The sequence below is a fragment of the Denticeps clupeoides genome, chromosome 15 (genome assembly GCF_900700375.1).
Source record: "Denticeps clupeoides chromosome 15, fDenClu1.1, whole genome shotgun sequence".
In the NCBI taxonomy this organism is placed as follows: Eukaryota; Metazoa; Chordata; class Actinopteri; order Clupeiformes; family Denticipitidae; genus Denticeps; species Denticeps clupeoides.
The window spans coordinates 14,312,055-14,334,702 of NC_041721.1; the positions used below are offsets into that span (position 1 = coordinate 14,312,055).

Consider the following 22,648-nt stretch of genomic DNA (forward strand, 5'->3'; position numbering starts at 1 on the left):
GCAGGCTATTATTCTTGCCATGATTGACTGACTGACTGTCTCAAGTGCTGGCCGGTGTCCTTGTTCATTATATGCATTATATGCAAGTCCTGAAATTTTTTTTGTGAAAAGTTACAAAACTGAAAAAGCTGAAACAGAACTTTGCACTTGGATGGGTGAAAGTCAGGGCCTTGTACATTTGATCTGCAGGCTAATCTGTCTGCTCTGCTTTCTTTGTCTAACAGGGAGTGAAGCCTGGCAGCTTTGATAAGGTGGCAATACCTGAAGTGAAGGAGATCATAGAGGGATGCATCCGCCAGAACAAGGATGAGAGGTGAGAGACTCAAGGTTTCATACACAAACACACACTTTCTCATACACTCTGCAGGTGAACCACAGATGCACTTATACATGTATGTTCCCTAATGCTAAAAATAATGTATTCTGTGAGCATTTCACTCTCTCACACACAGTGAGTTTCTATTGTAACAAAGCTTACTGTAGCATATCAATTTAATGAGGCCCTAGACGCCCTGTTGGGATTTTTGTTCGTTAAGGTCTGTTTCTTACACTCCCCCACTGCATCAGGGCAAATGACTGACACACACACACACACACACACACACACACACACACACACACACACACTCATACATAAATCATAAATCTACAGCAACACCCAGGTCACCATGGCCTGAGAACACAAACCGATTTTCCTTTTTTCCCATCTCAGATTTCGTCCAAGCCCAAACATGACTTCTGACTTGACCGTTTCCTGTAGCAGGGGCCAAGGCTTGTTAGACTGTAATAATCAAGAATGAATTCCCTCTCCCATCACAATCACTCTTGAAACTCATCTTTGCCTTCTACATAAAAAGGTCATTATGTCAGTTATTGAACAGAAATGCATTTTTATGTGACTCGTTTTTCATGAAAATCTCCTCAAATCTCAGACATTCCACAAAAGTGCAGCTGATATGAATTGGAAAAAAATATCAGATGAATATTGGCATTGTGCTTTTTTTTTATACTGTAAGTAGGTGGATGATATTTCGCTGAACATGCATCGGAAAAAGCTGAAGTCAACTCTCTGGTGTTGTTAGCCAAGGCGCTGTTTAACAATGCATGACTCCTGCTAAAGGCTCCACCCTAGTGGCCTGACCCTGGCCTCAGCTGTCCTTGTGTATGTGTGTGTATGTGTGTGTGTGTGTGTGTGTACCTTTCATGGTTGTCTTGTCTCATGCTTTTGTACATGTGCCTATGTGTGTCTGTAAACGTGATTGTGTGTGCGTGAAGCATCATAATTGTGGCCTAAACTAATAAAGATAATATCAGATCTCACTTCCCTCTAGGCAGTGGACATGTGAAATCAAGACAAGTGCTTAATAATATTAAAGTTTAATATTAGTTTAATATTGAATAACAGAATAGGATATTCTGTTAATTCTGAACATTCATTCTGCTTACATACATTCGCAGTGGAGACATTTCCTACAGACATTTATTTGCATGAAGTTCATGTTCAGAATGCCCTATGCCATTTCAGTGGAAATGGTTTGCACTCTGGCGATATGTTAATTATAGAAGACTTTGTTTTGCGCTCATACTTCATTAAGATTTAAAATTTTTCTTTTTTTTATTTTATTTATTTATTTAGGTGATTGTGAACAAATGTAGAGTCCATTTTGTCTAGCATACACATGATTCATAAATGCATATACATGAATGCATATTTTTAATAATCATTATTTATCAGAACCCATGTGGTCAAGGACTGCACTCCAGCCTGTTGGTTAAATAAGGTTAGGTGCTTGTCTTGCATTGTATTTCCAAAGCAGTGCAAACTGAGGGTTAATTTTTCCTCCCTTCTTTGTTGTTTTTTCACTTCTGTCTCAGTCTTTCATATCTATGTTTGTCCAGTTTTACAAGCAGAAACACAACACTGGCTCCTGCAGTCAAACCACGGAACATCAGTTACATCATAAGACTGATGAAATGAGACAAAGGCGTCCCTTAGTTGAAGTGACCATGCTCATGTTTGGAAATTAGTTGTCCCGTGGTTGACCGGCTCATTTTAATACCATCAAATTGTTACTTACTAAGATTTCAGCACAATGTTGATTCATTTGACATCAGGTTGTTCCAAGCCGTGACATGAGCAATTGTTCCGCTTTATTGAAATTATAATATTGCACAGGTTTTTGTTAATGCCGGCACCACTTACTTAACACTGCTGCTCTGTGTATCTGCAGGTATGCCATCAAGGACTTGCTGAACCATGCCTTCTTCCAGGAAGAGACGGGGGTGCGTGTGGAGCTGGCTGAGGAGGACGATGGGGAGATGGTTGCCATAAAGCTTTGGCTGCGCATAGAAGATGTCAAGAAACTGAAGGGCAAGTACAAAGACAACGAAGCCATTGAGTTCTCCTTCGATCTCACCAAGGACGTCCCTGAAGATGTGGCCCAGGAAATGGTAGGCTGCTCTGCCTAGTTTTTAACTGGTTTAAATAAGACCGTTTATGATTTTATTTGTGTGTTGTGTGCTCTTGTCAAAGGTGGAATCGGGTTACGTGTGTGAAGCCGACCACAAGACCATGGCAAAAGCTATCAAGGACCGCGTGTCTTTGATACAGCGCAAGAGAGAGCAGAGGCAACTAGTGCGGGAGGAGCAGGAGAAGCGCAAGAGGGACCTGGAGAACCAGCAGCAGGCTGAGCCTCAAAAAGGCCAGCAGCAGAGTACTGTACCCCAGGCTGAGTTAGAGGAGGCTGAGGTTGACCAGCACCAGCAGCAGCTGCAGTACCAGCAGGCAGGCCACTCTGTGACATGTACGTACACTGATGAGCCACAGGCAGATAAGCCCTTTAACACCTGAAGATATATTTGACATCTCCTATAACCTTTTTGCTCTGTGTGTGCATCAGAAGAGGAAGAATGGAAGCTCCTATTTTGCTATAGTTTTAGGTTAGGCCCTAAAAAGCCCCATTACCATTTTGATTGGCCGTGAGCATGCCATACAACCCACTGGAACCTGGAGCTTTGTAAAATAGATTTTAATCTTTGTCAGTGAGAGGCATAAAAAAAAAAAAAATTATATATATATATATTTAAAAAATATAAAAAGATATTTTAATTAAAGGTTGCCATGACATGTTGTGAGCTTTTATATAAGTGCTTGTGGTCCCCTAATAATACTGTATCTAAAGGAATTAATGCCACTTTGAGCCAGTCCCACAATGACATTTCCCCAGAATGTGCCGTTTCTGTGTCTGTAGATTTAAATGATAATGAGGAGGAGCGAAATGAGGCTAGGTGGAGGGTGGTGGTGGGGACAGGAACCGTACCATCTGCAAATGTTTACAGTGTATAGCAATGGCTCAAAGACACACAGCCATATAAAATTTTAGCAAGGCTTTATCAAGAAAAAAAATTGTGTTTTGTGGAACAAATTTTTTAGGGGAGGAGTGTGAAATTCTCTAGGTGGGCAAAGCATAAGAAAGAGGAGGTAACCTTTCCTGGTATGACATCATACAGGGCCAAATTCCAGATCCGACCATTCGGTCATTTAGTCATTCGGCAGAGCAGGATGACCAAAGCACGCTTTATACATATCACCATTTTTAGCAACTGCAGGACCATAGACAGGCTAGGGGAACTCATACTAATGCTAAATTATCTCACAAAGTGAAATTTCTGAGTTCCCCAGTTGTCCATTTCTCATAACTATGGTTCTATCTCTACTGATTTTTGTTCTGAGGACTAGATCACACCAGATTCTATTGTGTCCACAGCAGACGGCACGGTGGACAGCGGCCAGGGCTCTTCAGTCTTCTCAGACTCCCATCTTGGTCAGATGAACCTGTCGTACAGCTCTCCCCAGAACCCCCAACAGCCCCCTTCCCAACCTCAGCAGCAGCAGGTTCCCTACCCTTCCCCTGCCTCCCAGCACAGCCAACCGCAACAACCCCAGCACCACCCTGTCTACGCTCAGCAGCCGATGGTAAGTACTCTCTTTAGAGTGTGACTGGACGTGCCCGCCGTGCCTGTCATCTTTGCAGTGCGTGCTGGAATACGGTTTGTAGTGCTGTGTACAGGATAGGGCATTTTTCTGAGAGGCTCGGAGAGAACCGACCCCTGCAGTTTTGTTTATTACCTTTAAACAGAAGGAACTGTGTTCCTTTCCCCCTTCCCTCATTAAACCGCCAGCCCCTTCTGTTCATGGCACAGCAGCTGATTCACTGATGAATTAATTGGAGGCTCACACTGACAAATTCAGACCAAAACAGTCATTGTATTTCCCTTTGTCCCAAACAGAATGCACACACACATTTAACATACTGCCACAAGCCCAGAAAGAAGAGAATTGGTCTTGAATTAGCCCTTAGTTCTTTTGAACTTTTCATTTATTTGTTTCACTTCCGACATAATGGCTGCCCTGTTTGTCTACTGAAGAATGTCAGCAGGTTCTTAAATGACCATAGCAGGCGTCATGACCGCTGCTGATTGGGTTGATGGAGGAATAACAATAATTCCTTTCAATTCCGTGCCCCCGTACTTTGTTTTGTGTTGGAACGTGTTGTACTATAACAGTGCTACTATACGGGTTATTGCCTTCAACCCTGAGCAAGAATATTTTTCATGTAAGTACTACATCCATTGTAAGGTCAAGTTAGACTGAAAACAATTCTCCCTCACAGTATTTAAGTAGGGTTTGTCAGACATCTGGTGTGCTCTTGAATCCCCAAGTTAAGGTAAGCCCTTACTGCTTTTAGAAATCTTGAGAAAAATCTTTACCTGTGCACAGCTAATGCACAGTTTGGGTTTTATTTGAATTAATATTGGGCTGAAATACTGAGATGAATGGCGATTAGTCATGGTTGCATGCTGTAACAGAATAATAAAAAGTTGTGTTGTGTTAGTATGGCATTGGTGTGTTGCATGTAAAAAAAAAAAGCCAAACCCAATCAGAAGCAACAGCTCGTTGAGATTGATTTTTACAAATGGCCCTCCCGCTCTCATGTGCCCTGATATTCATGCATCCAATTCTTTAGAGCACTCCTCCTGCCCTCCTGCCGAGCACCAACCACGTTTATTTACAATTTTAGAGTTATGTTCTTTTTTTTTTTTTTTTCTTTTTCTTTTCAGTATACTGCATTATATTCTGCCATATTGGGTGATAGTCAGAAAATCTCAACATAATTATTTTAAAATTCTATTAAATGTTAATGAATGTCAAGAAACAATTGTGGAGGCAATTGAATAGCGTTGGTTAATGCCAGGATATGATTAATGCACATTTCTCAATATGTACAATATGTTGTCATGTCCTATGTCAGAGCAACCTCGGAGCTTGCATAACACGACCAGTAATCTTCGTGTAGAGAACAACGGTTTCTGCAACACTCTGGTACTTCTGAAGCAGAAAAAAAGAGAACCATAATTTACAGCTCTAGTCTAAATTAAATTTACAGAATTTCAGCCCAATGGCTTTTGACAGACAATCTGCTGCTCAAAAGGAAATTAGGCACATAGAGCTAACTTGTGCAATTCTTCGTATTGCCTGAATAAAGAACTGTTTTATTTTAACAGTCCACTTTTCATAATTCACATTTAAGCCTTAATGACGACCAACCTTGAAAGCTTTTATTGCACCCATTCATTATTGTTAACATTAATGAATGCCCTATTATCTTTATTGTTGATATTAAAGCTCCTATTTTCAAAGTCACTTTCCCTCCTTCACACCATATAATCCATGACAGGGTTCCAAATAGGGGGAAAAAAGGCTTCCCTCTCAGCATAAATTTTCCAACTCCCTGTTGAATATGTCCAAGTGACATTGTTTTTAATGTCCTCTGTACTGTATTAGATAACGAAACGGGATACTTACAAATACATTTTACTTCTATTTATTGCAATCTATTAGTGACATAGCTAAATTGAAGTGTTTATAGATTGTATTTCTTACTTTTTACCCAAGGCTTTCATTTGTTTCTCATGTGTCCTTGCTCAGTATTCTGTATCTTTAAAATTTTTCATGTTTTTTTTTTTTCTTCCCCCCAGTGTTTATTTTAAGATTGTTCATATTTGGTTCCTTCCTTTACCTGCAGCCTGTTCCACCACCCTGCCGCCGTGGTCGTAGCATGTCTGTCTGTGTCCCCTACTTTCCTGTCACTGCTCCTATGCCATGCCCTCCTGAGCCACCCTCCTCCCCTCCTCCTGCCCCATCAGCTTCCGTCTCCCCCAGCCCTGGGAGGCCTGACGGGGAGACATTTGCAGGACGTTTGTCCAAAGCCCTGGAGTGTGTCCTGCCCCTGCACTCGGCCCCACCACGCCGGCGCTCCAGCCTCCCAGCTGTCTTTGCCAGCTCTGTATGTTAGTCCCAGGGGGTGAACTAGGGGAATGCCATATGGGCTAACCAATGTGGAACAGGAACCCACCACTGGCTGCCTGAAATGAGTTAAAGGAAAAGGTGATTTAATTTAAACTGGAATAGGAGGAGGAGACAACATAAATAATTAATCGCAGATGTCCAAAAACATTAGGACCCTAATTTCAAATATTTTGACTGAGCATCCTCATACGTCCTACGCTGGCATCAGTAATCGCGCTGTACATTCACTAGAGGGCCATTCAGAGTGTCCAACCTGAGTTTCCGACCTTCCGACTGGAATAGACATGGATGAGGACTGATTATGTATTTATTTAAAAAGAGGCTAAAGCGAATGCAGCTATGGCATTAAACCTATTGATGTTTATACCGCACACCTCAGCAAAATAACATTTTTGGAGTAATTCCATTGCATCAGACATTTGTACTTCAGCTAAATAAAGTTTTTTTTAGATCAATAAAGGAGTTATTCTGCAGGTTTCCAGGTTAGAGTCAAGATTGTAGCCTTGAATATTTAACTCCACTTTCAGGTACCTGTGACGTCCTGTCCACTTTGGCTCGTCACGTGGCAGCCCTGGGATCGCGCTAAATACCGAGCACAAGGCTTTCTTTTAGCGTTCTTTTAGAACACCAGGCCTGACTGCTTCTCCGCACTGTCTTCTGGGAGATCTCCAGTGTCAGAGCTGGAAATGTGTTTAATGTGCAGACATGATTATAATTTTAGCGTATGAATGGATAAGTGCGGCGCAGCAGGCTCTCGCCCTGAGAATTAACCAGCCTTTGCCTCGTCTGTATTTAGCTCAGTCACCTCAGTGCTGTCATCCACTGTCTTTGTCTGTTCTTTCTCTCCTTTCTTTTCTTTCTTTTATTTTTTATTTTTTTGAAAGAAAAAAGGACAATGATTTAAGAGAGGCTTCTTTGTCTAGGGTTTTCTATTTCTGGTGATAATTGTCCCACTCTCTTCCCCCCACTCCCCATCTTATCTCTCTTTTTCTCTCCTGTTTCACTTTTCTTACTGGTTATGTGATCCTTTTTAACTCCTCACCAAGTTGCTGTATCTTATGTTACTGCAGCCGCAGTCGTTGACTCACCCATACAGCAGCGGTGCTGCTGTGGCTCTTCCGGATCCTCCACTTTTTTTCCCCGCCATCCCGGAGCGGCCCGTCTCCTTTTCGCCCCCGCCATCCTTTCCTCCGCCTAAGGGCATGAACGTACAGCGCCGCAAGAGCACGTCTATCCTGGAAGCTCATACTCGCCACTTCCAGCCAGCCTACCGCAGCTACGGCAGCAGCCTACATCCATTCTCCGGAATGGAGGCGGCTTTGGAGTCCTCCCCACTTTTTGTGGTGCCGCAAAGGCTGTCCGAGCCCATGCACCTCCAGGCCAAGTCGGACCCCCCAACACTGTATGGCTACAAGGACCTGCGTGCTGAACAGGAAGAGACAGTGCGGAGGCTTAGCCTCAACCAGGCGGCACTGCTGGACCACTATGAGGCCATGGCCTACAGTGGCTACCCATTGACTGCCCACCAACTCAGCCAGCTCAGTTTCCACCAGCAGAGGCAGGCGGCAGCGGCTGCCGGCTTGGGTTACGAGCCGCCGAGTCAAGCCTACCTGCACCCGCACATGCAGAGCCACGTCCGTGTCACCCACAGTCCCATCCCGCAGATACCCGCCATGAGCGTGGCTCCTGCTAGCACCGCCGCTCCGCCCCCAGTGCCCATCAGTGCTGCGGCTGCCTCTGAGGCTGGGTACCAGCCTCACTCCTTCCCCCACTCTGCCCCTCCTGTCTTGGCTCTGTCGGGAGAGCCGCCCCCTGCCAACGTCTTTGAGTTTCACGTGCACAACCTTCAGGCTGACCCGGCTCTTCTGGCCTCCAGACTGTACAGGGCTCGCCGCAGCTCCATGGACCTAAACCTGGATGAAGCTGCGGCCGCCCAGGGTCTTTGTAGCCGCCTACAACCAGTCACAGAGGAGCTGTACAGTTATGTGAGCCCTGAGCTTCCCCTGCCACCAGGGAGTCTTCTGCTGCATGGCCTGAAGGACCATAGCCCCGAACCCTCCAGCGACTCTGTAGCCTCGTCCGATGCCGGAGAATTCCAGTCACCTCCACCGCACCCTGGACACCACCGTCTTTCAGTCGATGCCTCTTCTGCTCAGTCCATACCGCACCCCACCTATTACACATCGGATGCGGGCACCACGACTTCAGAAGGCCACCCGCCCAGCCATCAGACCTTTCTGTTAGTGGCGTCATCGGAGGCTCCAGGAGGGAAGGCCCCCGCCCATCTCGGCTTGCTGCACGGCAGCTGGGCGAAGCAGATGGCCTTGCAGCAGTCCGAGCTAACATACCACGAATCCCCCCTCCAGGGCTCCTCTTTGGTACTGAGACCCCATCATGTTTCCCCACACCCGCCTCCGTCCTCCATAATTTACCCGATTTACACGTTCACGTCTTGTGTTCGTGGTTTTAACCGTCTCCAGCCATGCTTAGTGTCACTCTGGTTCATCTTAGAGCATATGCTCAGGAGCCAGGAACATTTAAACCTGTTTTCTTTTAAATCCCCTTGTCTGGTGTTACCCTTGTCTGTATTTAATTTCCTTAGTGCCCAGTCATCCTCTGTATGCAGGATGTTTGCATACAAAGTGAAATGGATCATTTCTGTAGACAGTCCATGTGCTTTATTAATGACTTTGTGTGTATGTTCAACCAACCTGTGTTTGGGCTGATAGGAAACAAAGCAAATCTATCAGTACTTGACATACAAATCCAAATCAAGAATGTCTTTTTAAACGAAAATAGTAATAGTAAACAAAAATTGATTTGAAATAGTAATAATAGTCATACCTAATGTTCATTTAGTCTCTTTTCAGATTTGCATGACCAAACACACAAACATACAACACAAATAGGGGGTTTATACAGGTTTATATGTCACAAAATGTACAGTTTTGCTGTTTTGTTTTACATAATTTCATGTCCTCTGTCTTTTTTTGTTTTATATTAACTGCTGCTTAAATAGAGCTGGTGTAATCTGGCTGGAAATGGTTAAAACTCTGTACTTTTTTTTTTTTTTTAATCCCCTTGTCTTTGTCAAGGACCTCAAATGAAAATGTGCCACAGTATCGCTTGTTTTTTTTTGTTCACATTAAAAGGGGCTAGTATTTGTCTTGGTGTTTAATTACACATTTTAACCCTTAGAATGCTGACATCAGTGTCATCCCGCCATTCCAAACTCTGCTCAGTGCAATTTTTTTTTGCATTTAAAAATATATGTTTTTTTTACGCTATTTATTTTGTCCATGTTACATTTTTTTTGCTTATTGCTCCTGGTGCCACTTTGCTTCTAATGAGTAGTTTTCCTGGTAATGTACAGGTAAGGTGAACTGCTAACTGGTGCAACTATACTTGTATGTGACAATAGACAAGTATACTTGACAGCAGCTTTCTAAGGGTTTGTTTCAGTACAGCTCCTTCATGGCAGGGAGTGCCGTTTTATTCAAACAGAAGCTAATCTCCATGCTGGCCAGATGTGTTGACATTGTAGGGGGTACACAACCTGCTTTCCCTTGTGCTCTCTTGAGCTGTTAACATTCGTCCAAGCCAACCAATCATGTAGCATCCCACACTGCATGAAGTCTACTCACTCCCCCGACTAACTTACATGACGTGTGAATATGGAGTTTTTTTTTTTTGATGTGACGTGAACATACCTGCATATGCAAAGAATGGTGTGCCAGTCTGGCTATCAGTTTAGTGCCAGACCAGCAGCACTTTTTGTGTATGCAGGGTGATCATGTATTATATTTCATTATTATCCTAAAGCCACAGATATGTTCTAATTTTGTTTTTTTTTTTGTTTTTCCTCCCTTGCTTCTTCCCATCATTGCTGTTCTGCTTCTTTGATTCTTTCTTTCATTCTGTTTTTTTTTCCTTTTCTCTGTCTCTCTTTTGGACAACATGTCTTTCTCCCTCTCTGTTCATGCTCTTACAGGTGCCGACTTCTCAAGCTTCCATGATTCTTCCCCTGGTCCCCAGCTCTCAGTCTGCTCCATCTGTCACCCAGCAGCAGGTAAGATGCTCTCCTCCTATGGCATTACTGGGGTGAGAGGACAGGCCCATGCTGGACTGCCCTGGACATTTCATGGAACCTCACATTTTCCCCATAGTTTTTCTTTTCTTCTCTCTTTCTCACCTGCGTGTGAAAGCTGTGGGATCTTATTTTGTGTTGTTATTTGTTTTTTGTAGTACGGAGGTTACTACGTCCAACCGCTCCCTACGCAGGTAGAGAAATACCCCCATTCCTCTCAACCACACTGTCCACCTCTCTGTTCTTGTGTTTGAGCAGTATCAGTGTTTTGTGTGCCATGAAAGGGGCAATTCAAAACGTTTCTGAGGGTGTTTATGGCATTTATTAAAAGTAGGTTTCATTTTTCAGGTGTTGCTGAAGGTAGGTTACTAAGTTGTATAAAGCAGATATGTGTGTGACCCTGCAGCCATATGGTACTAGCAGTTCTGCATAAATCTTCACACACTGTATTTTGCTAATGGAGATCCCCCTCTCCCTGCTCTAGCCTGCTGCTCAGCCATCCTCCACACAGCCTGTTGTGTCTCTGCCTCTGCATCTACAACAGGTTGGCAACACAGTGTCCCAGAGCTCCTCTCAGGGCCAGATACATGCCGGACCTCTGCCTAATCAGGTAATACCCTCTCCTTAGTACAGATAGACACACACGGGTTGAAACTAGACAAAGAAGCAAACCATGTGGTTTGGTTTGCCAGTAGCTCATGCAGTATTGCTTAGTATAGCACTGACATAAATTCACACCTCTACTTTCATAAAATACAATCATACACACGCCTTGTAATCTGTATGTTGATGACGCACACGTGAACACACAAGCTTAGTTAGCAGATGTCCCAGTGGGAGTTTCAGAAAACATTGAGGCCCCTAATGTAGGATAAACCCATTAATCCCTGCTTCTCTTTACTTATTTGGGGCCAGGCGACCATGGACAGTGGATTAATAATATGCTCTGTAGATTCTGACAGATTTAGTTACTTATCAAAATCTATATACACTACACTTGTACTTACTGTTGAACATAAATGTAATTCTGAACTAGTGAGTTTTTAAGGGGCAGTGGTGGCCTAGCGGTTAAGGAAGCGTCCCCGTAATCAAAAGGTTGCCGGTTCGAATCCCGAGCTGCCAAGGTGCCACTGAGGTGCCACTGAGCAAAGCACCGTCCCCACACACTGCTCCCCGGGTGCCTGTCATGGCCGCCCACTGCTCACTCAGGGTGATGGGTTAAATGCAGAGGACAAATTTCACTGTGTGCACCGTGTGCTGTGCTGCCGTGTATCACATGTGACAATCACTTCACTTACTTACTTATGTAAAACACGATTTCAGCTTTTGTACATTATTAATATTCTACATAAATTATAAATATTTTTTACATTTACTTACTATAAAATGTGATTTGTGATTTGGTGGTTATTCTAAAATACAGTAGTGTGCAAAAGTTTTAGATAGTAGTGAATCTTCCCAGCAGTGACCCTAAAATTGTTCATGAAGGAAATGTCTAAAATAATAGTTATTAATATAATTATATTAAGTTAAACTGGCAATAGTTAGATTTGGTTCAAGAAAAACAGTTGATATCTAGAGATCAGCAATAAGAACAACAAATGAATGATCTCTTGCAAGCAAAAGTCCACAGACGGAAAACAATATTATATTGCTGCTCAGAGAACAGGATAGCAGAGTCGCTCTCTACAAACACAATTTCATAGGTAAGATTTGTATTTGATAGTTTTTACAATATTTTGTATTGTTGCCTAAGACTTTTGCACAGTTCTGTATATACGTGTTTTTTTTTTTTATTAACAACATATAGAGGTAAGTGATCATGCCTTTTGGTGATCATTTCTTTTTCCCCCTTTTTGTAGCATCTGATTTTTTATTTTATAATTTTTTTGCTTGTTTGTTTGCAATGAATTCTTTGTAATGCCTGTCTCCTCTTTGGCATGCTGCGTGTATGTGCATGGCTTTGCCAGCTGGGCGCTAGTGAGCCCAGCCCTCCCATTCTGTCCCCATCTCCCAGCGCAGAGCATCTCTATTTCCTCTACCAGGCAGCCCAGCTCTCTGTGCTCCAGGTATTTCAATGCAGGTCCCCCCATTATGTTCTAACTGTGTGTGTGTGTGTGTGTGTGTGTGTGTGTGTGTCCCTGTTGACATTCGATTCATTATGGTTTTAACGATGGTGTGTAGTGTTGTGTTTTTTTGCTGTGTTGGATTGTTTCCTCGGTTATGTTTGCACTACTGTGCTGTACTATTGAAATTGCACATTTAGTGATTGAGATGGCCTTTGAGCAGCTTGCCTTTGTTTGGGTTTTGGTTGTGGATTAGTTGTGAGCATGTAGATGTTGTCCAGGTTTTTGCATGTCGCAGGTTTTTCCCCATGCAATTTTACCACAGTCACCTATGTCACCACCAAATCAAGGGCACCAGTAGGCCCCTTCCCTTCTAGCCCATCCATCAGTCTGATCCCACGCTCATTCTCATATTGTCCCCAGCCTTGCAGCGTGGCCCCTACGTCAGCCTCCATTGCGCCGGTGGCCTTCGCCCCTCCATCATTCCCCGTAACTGGAGGCCTGGTCCTGCCCCCTCAGCAGCAGCAGCCTCTGTCACTGACTCCCACTGTGGCTCCTGCAGTGGCCCTTTTAATTCCCCCAGCCCCCATCGTGTCCCCTGCAACAGCGGCACAACACACTGCTTCCATTTCCACCCTGCTGACCACAGTCGCAGCAGTGCCACCCGTCGCCCCAGCGCATCCCCAACAGATGCCCTACCCTCTGATCAACACACTTTCTGCTGTCCCTACCCATGCTGATCTCCCTGTAGTGACCGGGGACGCCCCAGTCCAGGTACACATGTAGTCCACCCTGGGTGTTTGTAGTTGTTGCAAGTTAACTGTGTGTCTGGTGAAGTTACTGAGCTTGGAGTTGCAGTCAGCTTTGAAACGTAAACAAAAATTCTAAAGCAATTGCCAGTGACCTATCTCCATATAAGTCTTCTGCTCTTCTCATTCTCTTTCTTCTATAAACTTTCCTTCTTTATCTTTAAACGTTATTTATTTATTTATTTTTTTGTCGTCACTATTCTTATTTTTTTGAGTGCTTCTACTTGCTTTTTGTAGGCATCCCAGACTGTCTCCCAACCCTTACTGCCTGAGCAGACACAAGGACATTCGGTGCATGTGCCATCTTCTGTGGAGAGGTTAGACCTAGAATTTATTTTAAATACAAATACAGCTCTGCACCAGAGATGGATTGTAAGTGTCCCTTTGTTGTTGTCTTGTTGTAGCGGCCACTCTGATGTGGCGTCAGTTTCGAGCGACGGCAATGAGGGGGCCCCAGCAACTGGGGGCAGGCATGAGGGTCGATCAGCCAAACGAGACAAGAGAAGATCTGTGAGGAGCCGATCTCGGCACGACAAGATTGGCAAGGCCAAGCTGAATGTTCTTAATGTGAGTTTCAATCATCTTTACAATTTGAAATAAAATTTGAATGAATTTTTTTTTGGTAGATTCAAAATGACTTCTGTCCAGTGGAAAATCGAGCTTTCAGCATGCATGTTTTTTGTAGGATTTATATTTTTAAAGAATGCACTAACAAATGCTTGCAATGGTTGATGTGCAACCTGCATAAAAATGCTTGATTTCCATGAAAACAATCCATGAATTGATTTCCATGAAAACAATAGTTTATTAATCTAAGTAAAATGAAAGAGTTGGCCCTGGCTTATCACACATAATTGTTTAGCTTTGTGTTTATCTTAACACAAGTGTGGACATTAAAAGTACCTGTACCTGGCCCTGCCTCCCAATGTTCTGCTCTTGTTGCACACCAAGATGGAACCGCATCTGTTGTACATTGTGCTCACATGCCTCTGATCTGAGGTTCAGAAACCTGGCAGAAGATCACTGAGACTCTGATTAAAACTCTTTCTAAGGCAGCGAGATTGCTTTTTGCTTATTAGCCCTTTCTTTCGCTCTTTGTAGATCTCCAACATGGGTGACAGGGTTGCTGAATGTCAGCTAGAGACTCATAACAGGAAAATGGTGACGTTCAAATTTGATCTGGATGGAGACAACCCAGAGGAAATTGCCCAGATCATGGTAACATCAACTTTTTTATTTTTGCTTTACTATTATAAACTTCTGATGTTTTTTTTATGAGCTTTTATAGATCAGACTCATTAATTCATTACCCCTTTACAAATTTAATCATTTTATTTGTGTCTGTTTCTTGTTTGCACTGGTTTCTGCAGGTCACAAGCGAGTTTATTCTGGAGAGTGAGCGGGAGTCCTTCATTGAGCAGGTCCGTGAGGTCATAGAGACCGCAGATGAGAGGAGAATCAACAAGGTCAACCCGGTATGTCAACCACAACCATTTAGTGATTTAAGAGATTTCTGACATCTCAGCCTGACAGCCTGAACAGAGATACTGTGTTTCTCATTGCTTGACAGATCATCATCGAAACAGCTGATCATTCTACTCCTGCAGCAGGTTAACCCCCCCCCCCCAAAAAAAACACCATCCACTTACTTTTCATTGCTGCCCTGTTCCTCACAGTATGAATATTCTTTTTGCAGTGTGTAATTGTGTATTGTCATTGTCTGTTCACAGATGTCCCCTCTAGCATGGCCACACAGGTGGTGCACTCTGCAGGGCGCAGGTTCATTGTCAGCCCAGTTCCTGAATCCAGGCTGAGGGAGCAGTTCTTCAACAGCAATCAGACCCTCATCAGGGAGGACTCCACAGCCTGTTAGTAAAATTTCAAGATAGTCAAATTGAGAGATTGACATTCATTCTGGACATCATTTTTGTTGGGTAGAAAATTGACACCCTGTGTATTAAAATGCTAAATTTGTGTGTCTAATGCTTGTGAAATATAAAAAAGCCCCACCAATATTTAAATACTGCTTAAGATGCTTCGGCTTCTCTATGCCTACATAGATGCTATGCAGAGTTGTGTGCTTCTGTTTAATTCTTTTTTATATTGATAGAGAAACATGCTTAATGGTTTTATCTTATGATATATGGCTGCCTTAAAAGTGAATATAAAATGTGAGGAGAAAGGTAAGATGACAGTGTTGCATTACTTCCTCTTGGCTTCTTGTTTGTGCAGCTGTCACTGGTTTTGGCCTCTCTCAGTCAGCTTCGGCAGTCAGTCTCCAGCAGGCCTTTTCTGAAATGCGTCAAGGCCAGTATGACCCGGGTCCCAGCACCGCTCCACCCAACCTCCACACGGACATGCCTCCACTGCTGCCTCCTGCCACCGGTGTGCCCACCAGTGGCCCTCATGTTTCCTCCCCTCCTGTCCCTCAGACACAGATTCAGCAGCAGCATGCTGAAACTGAATCTGTTCCCCCCTCGTCCATGCCCTATGTCCCAGTTTCTGGCTCCTGCTCTTCCTCAGTTGCGTCTACTATCCAGCAGGCTGCTGCTGCCGCCCCACCGACCCTGCTATCTCAGTCTGGCACTCAGATGGTCCCTGCTGTGGCAGCGTTACCTGTCCAACCAGTCGTGTCCACAGTCCTGCCACCCACCTCCGTCTCCTCACCTCCTGTGTCCAGCTCCGCCCCTTTGGTCAACCTCCCACCTTCCACATCTGTACCCCTGTCAGGACAGCTGCCTGTCGGTGTCAATGTGTCCACCGCCCCCATATCAGTTGCCTCTGTCAGTGGGAGCAGCACTGACCGCTCCTCAGCAGTGGTCCCCACCACTGCCACCCAGACCCCGCAGGTCACCCCATCAGTCGTGCCTTCTGCGGTGGCTGCAGTGAACCCTGTGACAACCACCCCCTCACAGGCCCAGCTCCCTGGTGTGCAGCCCGTCACCACCACCATCCCAGCAGTTCAGCCCACCCTGGTGCACATGCAGCCTCAGCCCTCCACTATGCCCAACCAGAGCCACTCGCACTGTACAGAGTGTGAGAGTGACATGCAGGGCAAAGCTCCTGGCATGGATGACATTCAAGCCCTGGACAAGAAGCTGCGCTCGCTCTTCATGGACCTGGGCCCCACAGCCACACAGAACGACTCTGGCACTGACTCTGCTGGAGCTGCCAACATCCCGGGCACCTCCTCCCCGACAAGCACCATAAACACCTCCTCTGGCGCCCACCTTCCACCCTCCAGTTTACCCCTGAACACCTCGGCTCAGCCCAGTGGCACACCCCTGTCCACACCAGGCCAGGCAGCCTCGTCTGTTACTTACGGGCAGACCACCCCTGCCAAAGTCTCCTTATCCAGAGTACCGGTGAGTGCAGGCACATCCCAACTTGACACATAGATGTTTGTTGGTGTGGGTGCAGATAACCTTCTTGGTTCTTCTTGGTCACGTAAATACATGTACTGTAACGAATTACTAACAGCCTGGAATGACTTCTTTAACGCATGAGACTTCACCTTAACAATTTTTTGTAAGATTATAACATTTATAACATGAATCATAGTCACTGCTCACATTTTTTGACATGTAAGTAAGGTGGAAAGTATTGTGATTTTGAAGCAGTTTTAACTGCTGTGAGAATGTTCGTAAAAGGACCTTCATAGAGCGCTGCATGTGGCCGTTGTTCACTGTGTTAACCTCCCTCCGGCGGTGAAGGCGTGTTCTGGTTCACCCTTCTTCTTCATTTGTCAGGTGTTGCCTGTCGGCTCCGAGCAGGCAGGCACTCCGCCCACAGAGCACCTGCCACCCTTCCCAGGACCCTCTGTAACTCAGGTGCCTTTTGCTCATCTCTTTGAATGCTACTGTAATCTTGTCCTCGTCCCACCTTGTCTGTCTGTCTTTCTCTCTCTATTTCAAACCAGAAAACATGCGAGGCATGAGCAGACCTCCAGATTGCTTTAATCGGATCAGGGTAGCAAGGGTGCATGAAGGCATGATTGCAGGATCCTCTTTGGAGGAGCATGACTCGAGACTCATTAACTTTTGCTTCCCGTCATACCCCACACCCACACCTTCTCTCCAGTTTTCCTTCGCCTCTCTCTGGGTGTCAGAGGTTTTTATTTTTGACAGTCGTCCTCTATCTTATTGTGCCGTGCTTAAACCTCTCAGAAAGCAGTCTGGGGTATCATAGTCTGTCATCTGCAGTGAGTGCATATTCCATCCTGCCTCCCTGAAAGGCTAATGAAGCCGGCGCTGTCGTAGTCACAGTAATACAGTGGACAGACAATGAAATTCTTCATTTAAAAAATGGATTGGTGTGCTGTGATGACACTGTTGACACTGTTTAATTTTCTTATGTGATTGTAAGAGTATTTATTTCAAATCCTCAGTTATTGCACTGATTGCTTGTAGTACAAATATATAGACATAATTGTAATATATTATTTTTTACTTCACTTTTAAATTCTGTAATATTAGTTTTACATCTGATCACTTCAATTAATTTAGTAACCAGTAGTTAAATGAATTTTGCTGTATGTATTATGGGGTCTAATGGATGTAATATTCTGTGAGATGTTACTACTCGTAACCAACAATGATTTCTAATGCTATTAATTGTTTGATGCTCAGTCCCAGCAACCTCTTGAAGATTTGGATGCCCAGCTGAGGAGAGCTCTCAGCCCAGAGACTGTGCCCATCGGTAGTGGCTCTGCTCAGGTAACAGCCCATCGCCACTCGTCTGAAATTTTGCAACGTCTAAAGCTGTCAAAACTGGTGCTCAAGTTAACACATTTCTGTCTCTTCGTTAGTCTACTCTCACTGGAATGCCTGCAGGAGGACAGCCAGGTATTTTGTACATTCTTTTCACAGTGTTTTCTTGTTAGCTTTTGGGCTCTATTTTGACAGCACTTGGCATTGTAGGAACATGTTTCCCCAAGTTTCCATTTTTACTATGCTCCAAAAATTCAAGTTCTTATTTTAAGCCTTCTTACCCGCCAAATTAGTAAACTAATTTCACTTAAGTAAGTGGCTTTCTTAAAGCTATTTTCCCAATGTAATTCTAATAATATTATATGTAAACTTATAAAAATTTTGTCTTTAGTGCCATTCTCTCTGGATGCAGAAACAGGAGGCTTCAAGCTGGGCAGATTTCAGGTAAGGGCTTTGCTTTCTAGATATTTTTTCACATTGACTGCTTATGCAGTTGTCATTATTTGTTAGAATACTGTAGTTGACGTTTTGGTTTTTACATCCAGGTGTCAGTAGCTACTGAAGATATCCACGTCCAAACCCAGACCAGTTCCAGTGAATCCTCGACTACATCCTCTTCCTCCACTATCTCCTCCTCTTCCTCATCAGTGCTCTCTAGTCCTGAGAACACATTGCACAAGGCCTCTTCAGGTCTCCAGACCTCGGGAGCAGACGTAGTGGATGGCTTGCCAGCTTCTCCTGTGCGCACAGAGCTCCAGCCTCAACCCCCACCCACCACCACCATTGGCCGCTTTCAGGTCACCACCAACACTGACACCAAAGTGGGACGCTTTTCTGTCTCTCGTGCACAAGAGGAGGCTCCTTCACCGAATGCCAAGCCCTGCAAGCCTCAGGCCTCAGTGGGCAATGGACCAGCAATTCTCAGCCCTGAGGGGAAAAGCTCCGTCCCCAGCCTTAACAACTCCTTCAACTCGTACATGAGCAGCGACAACGACTCTGAGTTAGAAGATGAGGACTTCAGAAGAGAAGTCGGCCACCTGCGGGAAAAGTAAATGTCATTAATTAACTTTAATCTAATGTGGTGATCCCTAGAGCTTTTATTATTATTAAAATTGACATGTTCCCTGCAGGCACATGAAGGAGATCCAGGCCCTGCATGTACGTCAGAAGGAGGAGATAGACTCTCTGTTTTCCAGATTGGGAAAGGTGCCCCCAGCGACCATAAACCCACCAGTGGTGACACTCGGTGGCCGCAGGAGGAGACCCACCAAAAGTAAAAGCAGCAAGTCCAGTAGAGGCAGTTCTCAGGGCAGCAAAAGCCCCCTGCAGCCAGGTACACCTCATTCCCATAACCATGTATCTGCCGTAAAGATGCCCTTTAACATTTTCAGCATTGGAAATAACATACATTCTATATTTAACAATCATATTTCCAGCCATTATTTTTGTTGCACTAGTTGCTGACCGCATGGATTAAAGTTCCCCGTCGCTGTGGCTGATTTCAATCATGCGAGTGCACTAATGGCTGCACCCATCAGAGTGGCCAGCAGCTAGAGGAGCATTGCTCGGCACTGCCCACTTTGCTGGGTGCAGTGAGATCAGTTTCAACATCAACGTTTATTTCTTTTATAGCCCATAATCACATACAGTACGTCTGAATGGGCTTTGACAGGCCCTACAGTTGACACCCCCCACACTTGACGCTTCTGTGCGGTAGGAAAGAAAGGAAGAAACCTTGGGAAGGAGTGAAACAGGGTAGTGTGAGCCAGCAATTGGTGTCAGTGCAGAGTTGGTAATGATTTAGTCCACAGCAAAGGACACCATGCACACAAAAATGGTTTGTGTCCTGTATATACACACACACACACACACACACACACACACACATAGTAACAAGTGAAATTAACACAATCACACGCCAACACAATCAAAGATAGAAATAAAATTTTTGCAGTGAAATGTTGAAGTTGTTGTTTTGATGCTCAGCAATTTTGGTGTGAATTGGATGTTGTGTTAATGAGCTGAGCATGAAAGTTTTGGATGTGAGAACATAGTAAATATTATTCATTTTTGATGATGGATTAAATGGGATTTTATTGACACATCAAGTTTGGGGTATGTAGATTAAATTGTATTCCCACAGGATACGAAAAACTGTTTGCTCCAAAATTACATCTTGCACCCTGCATTTGAAGTGTCTCAGGCAAGAAACTGTTCAACATATTCCTTATTATCACTTCACAAAGTGGTACTTACACTTGCCAGTTGGTGGTGCTATACCAAAGTGTCAAAATTCAAATATGTATATGGTTATGGTGCGAGACTGAATATCTCTGTGACATTTCTTTGTGATTATTCAATGTTTCATGTAATTTAGAATTTTGTTTCCCAATTTGTCTGCTTGCCATTTCATCTTTCTGATTTAGCATGGCAAATCTGTGTTCTACATTCAAGCCAAATTTGGAGTGATTGGACAAAAGGTGTAGGATCCTTGTTTCAAAATCCTTTGTATGAGAACAATCCATATTATCTTACTTCCTGTTTGGCGGAGCTATTGGGTGTGAGTGTATGTCCTGGCTGTCAGTTTGTCTTAATGGGATACACATGCATATTACTTTTGGTGGTGATGCATGAAAGTGTTTATGCACCAGAAGGGGTACAGCGTTATGTGGCGCTGTTGAGCCCCCTGGCCACGCTTTGGTCAAAACCTGTCTCAGCATGAATTGTGATGTTCGGGGCAAAAAAGATTAGATTTTGTGCATAGGAATCACCTGAAAATGGCAAACTCTGCGATAAGCAGAATAATAATAATCATGGTTTCTTTTTTTTTTCCCTTGTAACATGTTCCCATGTAACCAGATGGTCTGCTCTGTTCCACAGGAAGCACTTTATCAGCACAGAGTGCCCCAACAGTCTACCCCACACAGCAAGGCCAGCTGGCACTGGTGGGTGCTCCTGACACTGTGAGCAGCCCCCTGCTGCAGTCTTTCAAACCCTCACCCTCCAGCGAGAACCTGTGCTCGGCCTATACCAGTGATGCAGCGCTATCTGTGCCCAGTCTGTATGCACCCACACAAGGTAAAGGCTCCTTCCGTCCATCACCTGCCTCACTTTTTGGCTGTTTGTGTACATTGGTAAATGGCGTCTACACCTTTTCTGTAGTTCAGCTGTCCTGTTGTCTCATGTTTAATGTTGAACAAAAACATTTAAACAATATAGGTAAATAATCACATTACCCATGTTGCATCTGTGCCGTGTGCTGAATGCCAAGTCTCAGTTTCTTGCTGGCTTTCAGATGTCTGTAGGTTCTTGTTGGTGGATGCAGTACCTGCAGTACCATGTAGGGGCTGCTGTTGCTGACCGCTTCATTCATGCAGAGCTTTTCTGAGCTCAGTCAGCCCTCCAGGACACTTCCCTTCATTTCCTTCCAGTTATTTCTTTCTTTCTCTCTCTGCCTCATGGCTCACTGACGCCTCTTCCATTCTTACTGTGTATTTGTGTACACCTCTCTCCTTTTTTCTTCTCTCCCTTTCTCCCTCTCTCTCTCTCTCCCCTCTCTGTTTGTGCCACAGGCTGTGTAAAGTTCAGCTGTGGGTCGGAGAGAGTGACCTTCAAACCAGGTGGCAGGAGGACGCGTTTTCTGAGTACGCCCTGCTTGGCTCTTTGTGTGTAACGCTTTTTCCTTTGTCTATTTCCTACACAGTCACATTTTTTTCTTTTGCGTTTTGGGTGCCATATAATCAGGGATACCCCCTCCCCTTCTTTTGCAAGCATCAAACCAAACCTCTACCTAAAGTTTCATACCCACAGTACTTACTGTAAACAAAGCTGTCCTTGTCCTCATCCCATTCTAAGTTCCTTAATGGACATCACCCATTTGACAATGTAGGGACATCTTCTGCATGCTTTGGAAATTATGAAAGGTCTTCATAAAGGTGGCCCCTTTTAAGCTACTAAAAAGAACAAGGTACATTCAACTCAATACAGGTTCAGTATGTAAAAACACTATTTAACATGGTCATCAATGGACTGAGAGGCTGTGCTGAGACTGGCAGTGATCGGATGGGCCCTGTCTCCCCACCCCCCCGAGCTCTCAGTCCTGTCACTGCACTTGGCCTGACTACCACATCTCTGCATCCCTCAACTCCCACCAGCCTCCCCAAAATGGCTCTATCCCCTATACCCTTTGGAATTTGTTTTCTCCTAAATCTCTTTTCCTCAACTCACCCTGATTGATTTACACAGTGACTCTTTAAATCATGCTTAGCCCATTCTTTCCTGCGTTTCCTTCTCCTCACGGATTGGCATAAGTCTGAAGACTAAGTCTTATAACACCTAGATATAGGTTTCAGGTAGTTTACTTATACCAAAATTGTGTGATCACCATCTAGATAACAGTCTTTCATAGGCCACTTTGGAAGAAACTATTTTTTATTAGACATTGTTAAATATTTCTGCTCAAGAACCATTGACTATCAACACAGGAACATCATTGTTATAGATTTCAGTTAACATATATGGTTAAATGACTGTTTTAAAAAAACAACGGTGACATCATAACACCCCTATTCCTAATGGGAATATGATGGGATATGGACCCAATAATT

At 44.2% G+C, this 22,648-nt stretch overlaps 1 protein-coding gene across 19 annotated transcripts in view; it reads left to right on the top strand.

Annotated features, from left to right (window-relative positions):
- wnk1b (WNK lysine deficient protein kinase 1b) overlaps nt 1-22,648 on the top strand; it is a 72,192-nt gene that overhangs the window by 41,191 nt on the left and 8,353 nt on the right. For 8 of the 19 annotated variants that reach the window (XM_028953712.1, XM_028953710.1, XM_028953718.1 and 5 more), the window contains 24 exons: nt 225-313; nt 2,232-2,451; nt 2,534-2,804; nt 3,768-3,976; nt 7,441-8,748; nt 10,362-10,439; nt 10,616-10,651; nt 10,942-11,067; nt 12,947-13,297; nt 13,570-13,649; nt 13,737-13,899; nt 14,434-14,550; nt 14,703-14,807; nt 14,903-14,942; nt 15,063-15,200; nt 15,565-16,697; nt 17,082-17,162; nt 17,961-18,047; nt 18,140-18,176; nt 18,433-18,485; nt 18,587-19,089; nt 19,172-19,374; nt 20,922-21,119; nt 21,614-21,706. In XM_028953712.1, coding sequence (XP_028809545.1) covers nt 225-313; nt 2,232-2,451; nt 2,534-2,804; nt 3,768-3,976; nt 7,441-8,748; nt 10,362-10,439; nt 10,616-10,651; nt 10,942-11,067; nt 12,947-13,297; nt 13,570-13,649; nt 13,737-13,899; nt 14,434-14,550; nt 14,703-14,807; nt 14,903-14,942; nt 15,063-15,200; nt 15,565-16,697; nt 17,082-17,162; nt 17,961-18,047; nt 18,140-18,176; nt 18,433-18,485; nt 18,587-19,089; nt 19,172-19,374; nt 20,922-21,119; nt 21,614-21,706 — 5,719 coding nt within the window. Of the gene's footprint in view, nt 1-224; nt 314-2,231; nt 2,452-2,533; nt 2,805-3,767; nt 3,977-7,440; nt 8,749-10,361; nt 10,440-10,615; nt 10,652-10,941; nt 11,068-12,427; nt 12,527-12,946; nt 13,298-13,569; nt 13,650-13,736; nt 13,900-14,433; nt 14,551-14,702; nt 14,808-14,902; nt 14,943-15,062; nt 15,201-15,564; nt 16,698-17,081; nt 17,163-17,960; nt 18,048-18,139; nt 18,177-18,432; nt 18,486-18,586; nt 19,090-19,171; nt 19,375-20,921; nt 21,120-21,613; nt 21,707-22,648 lie in introns of all 19 variants that reach the window. The other 11 variants (XM_028953716.1, XM_028953719.1, XM_028953724.1 and 8 more) reach the window with 9 other exon arrangements.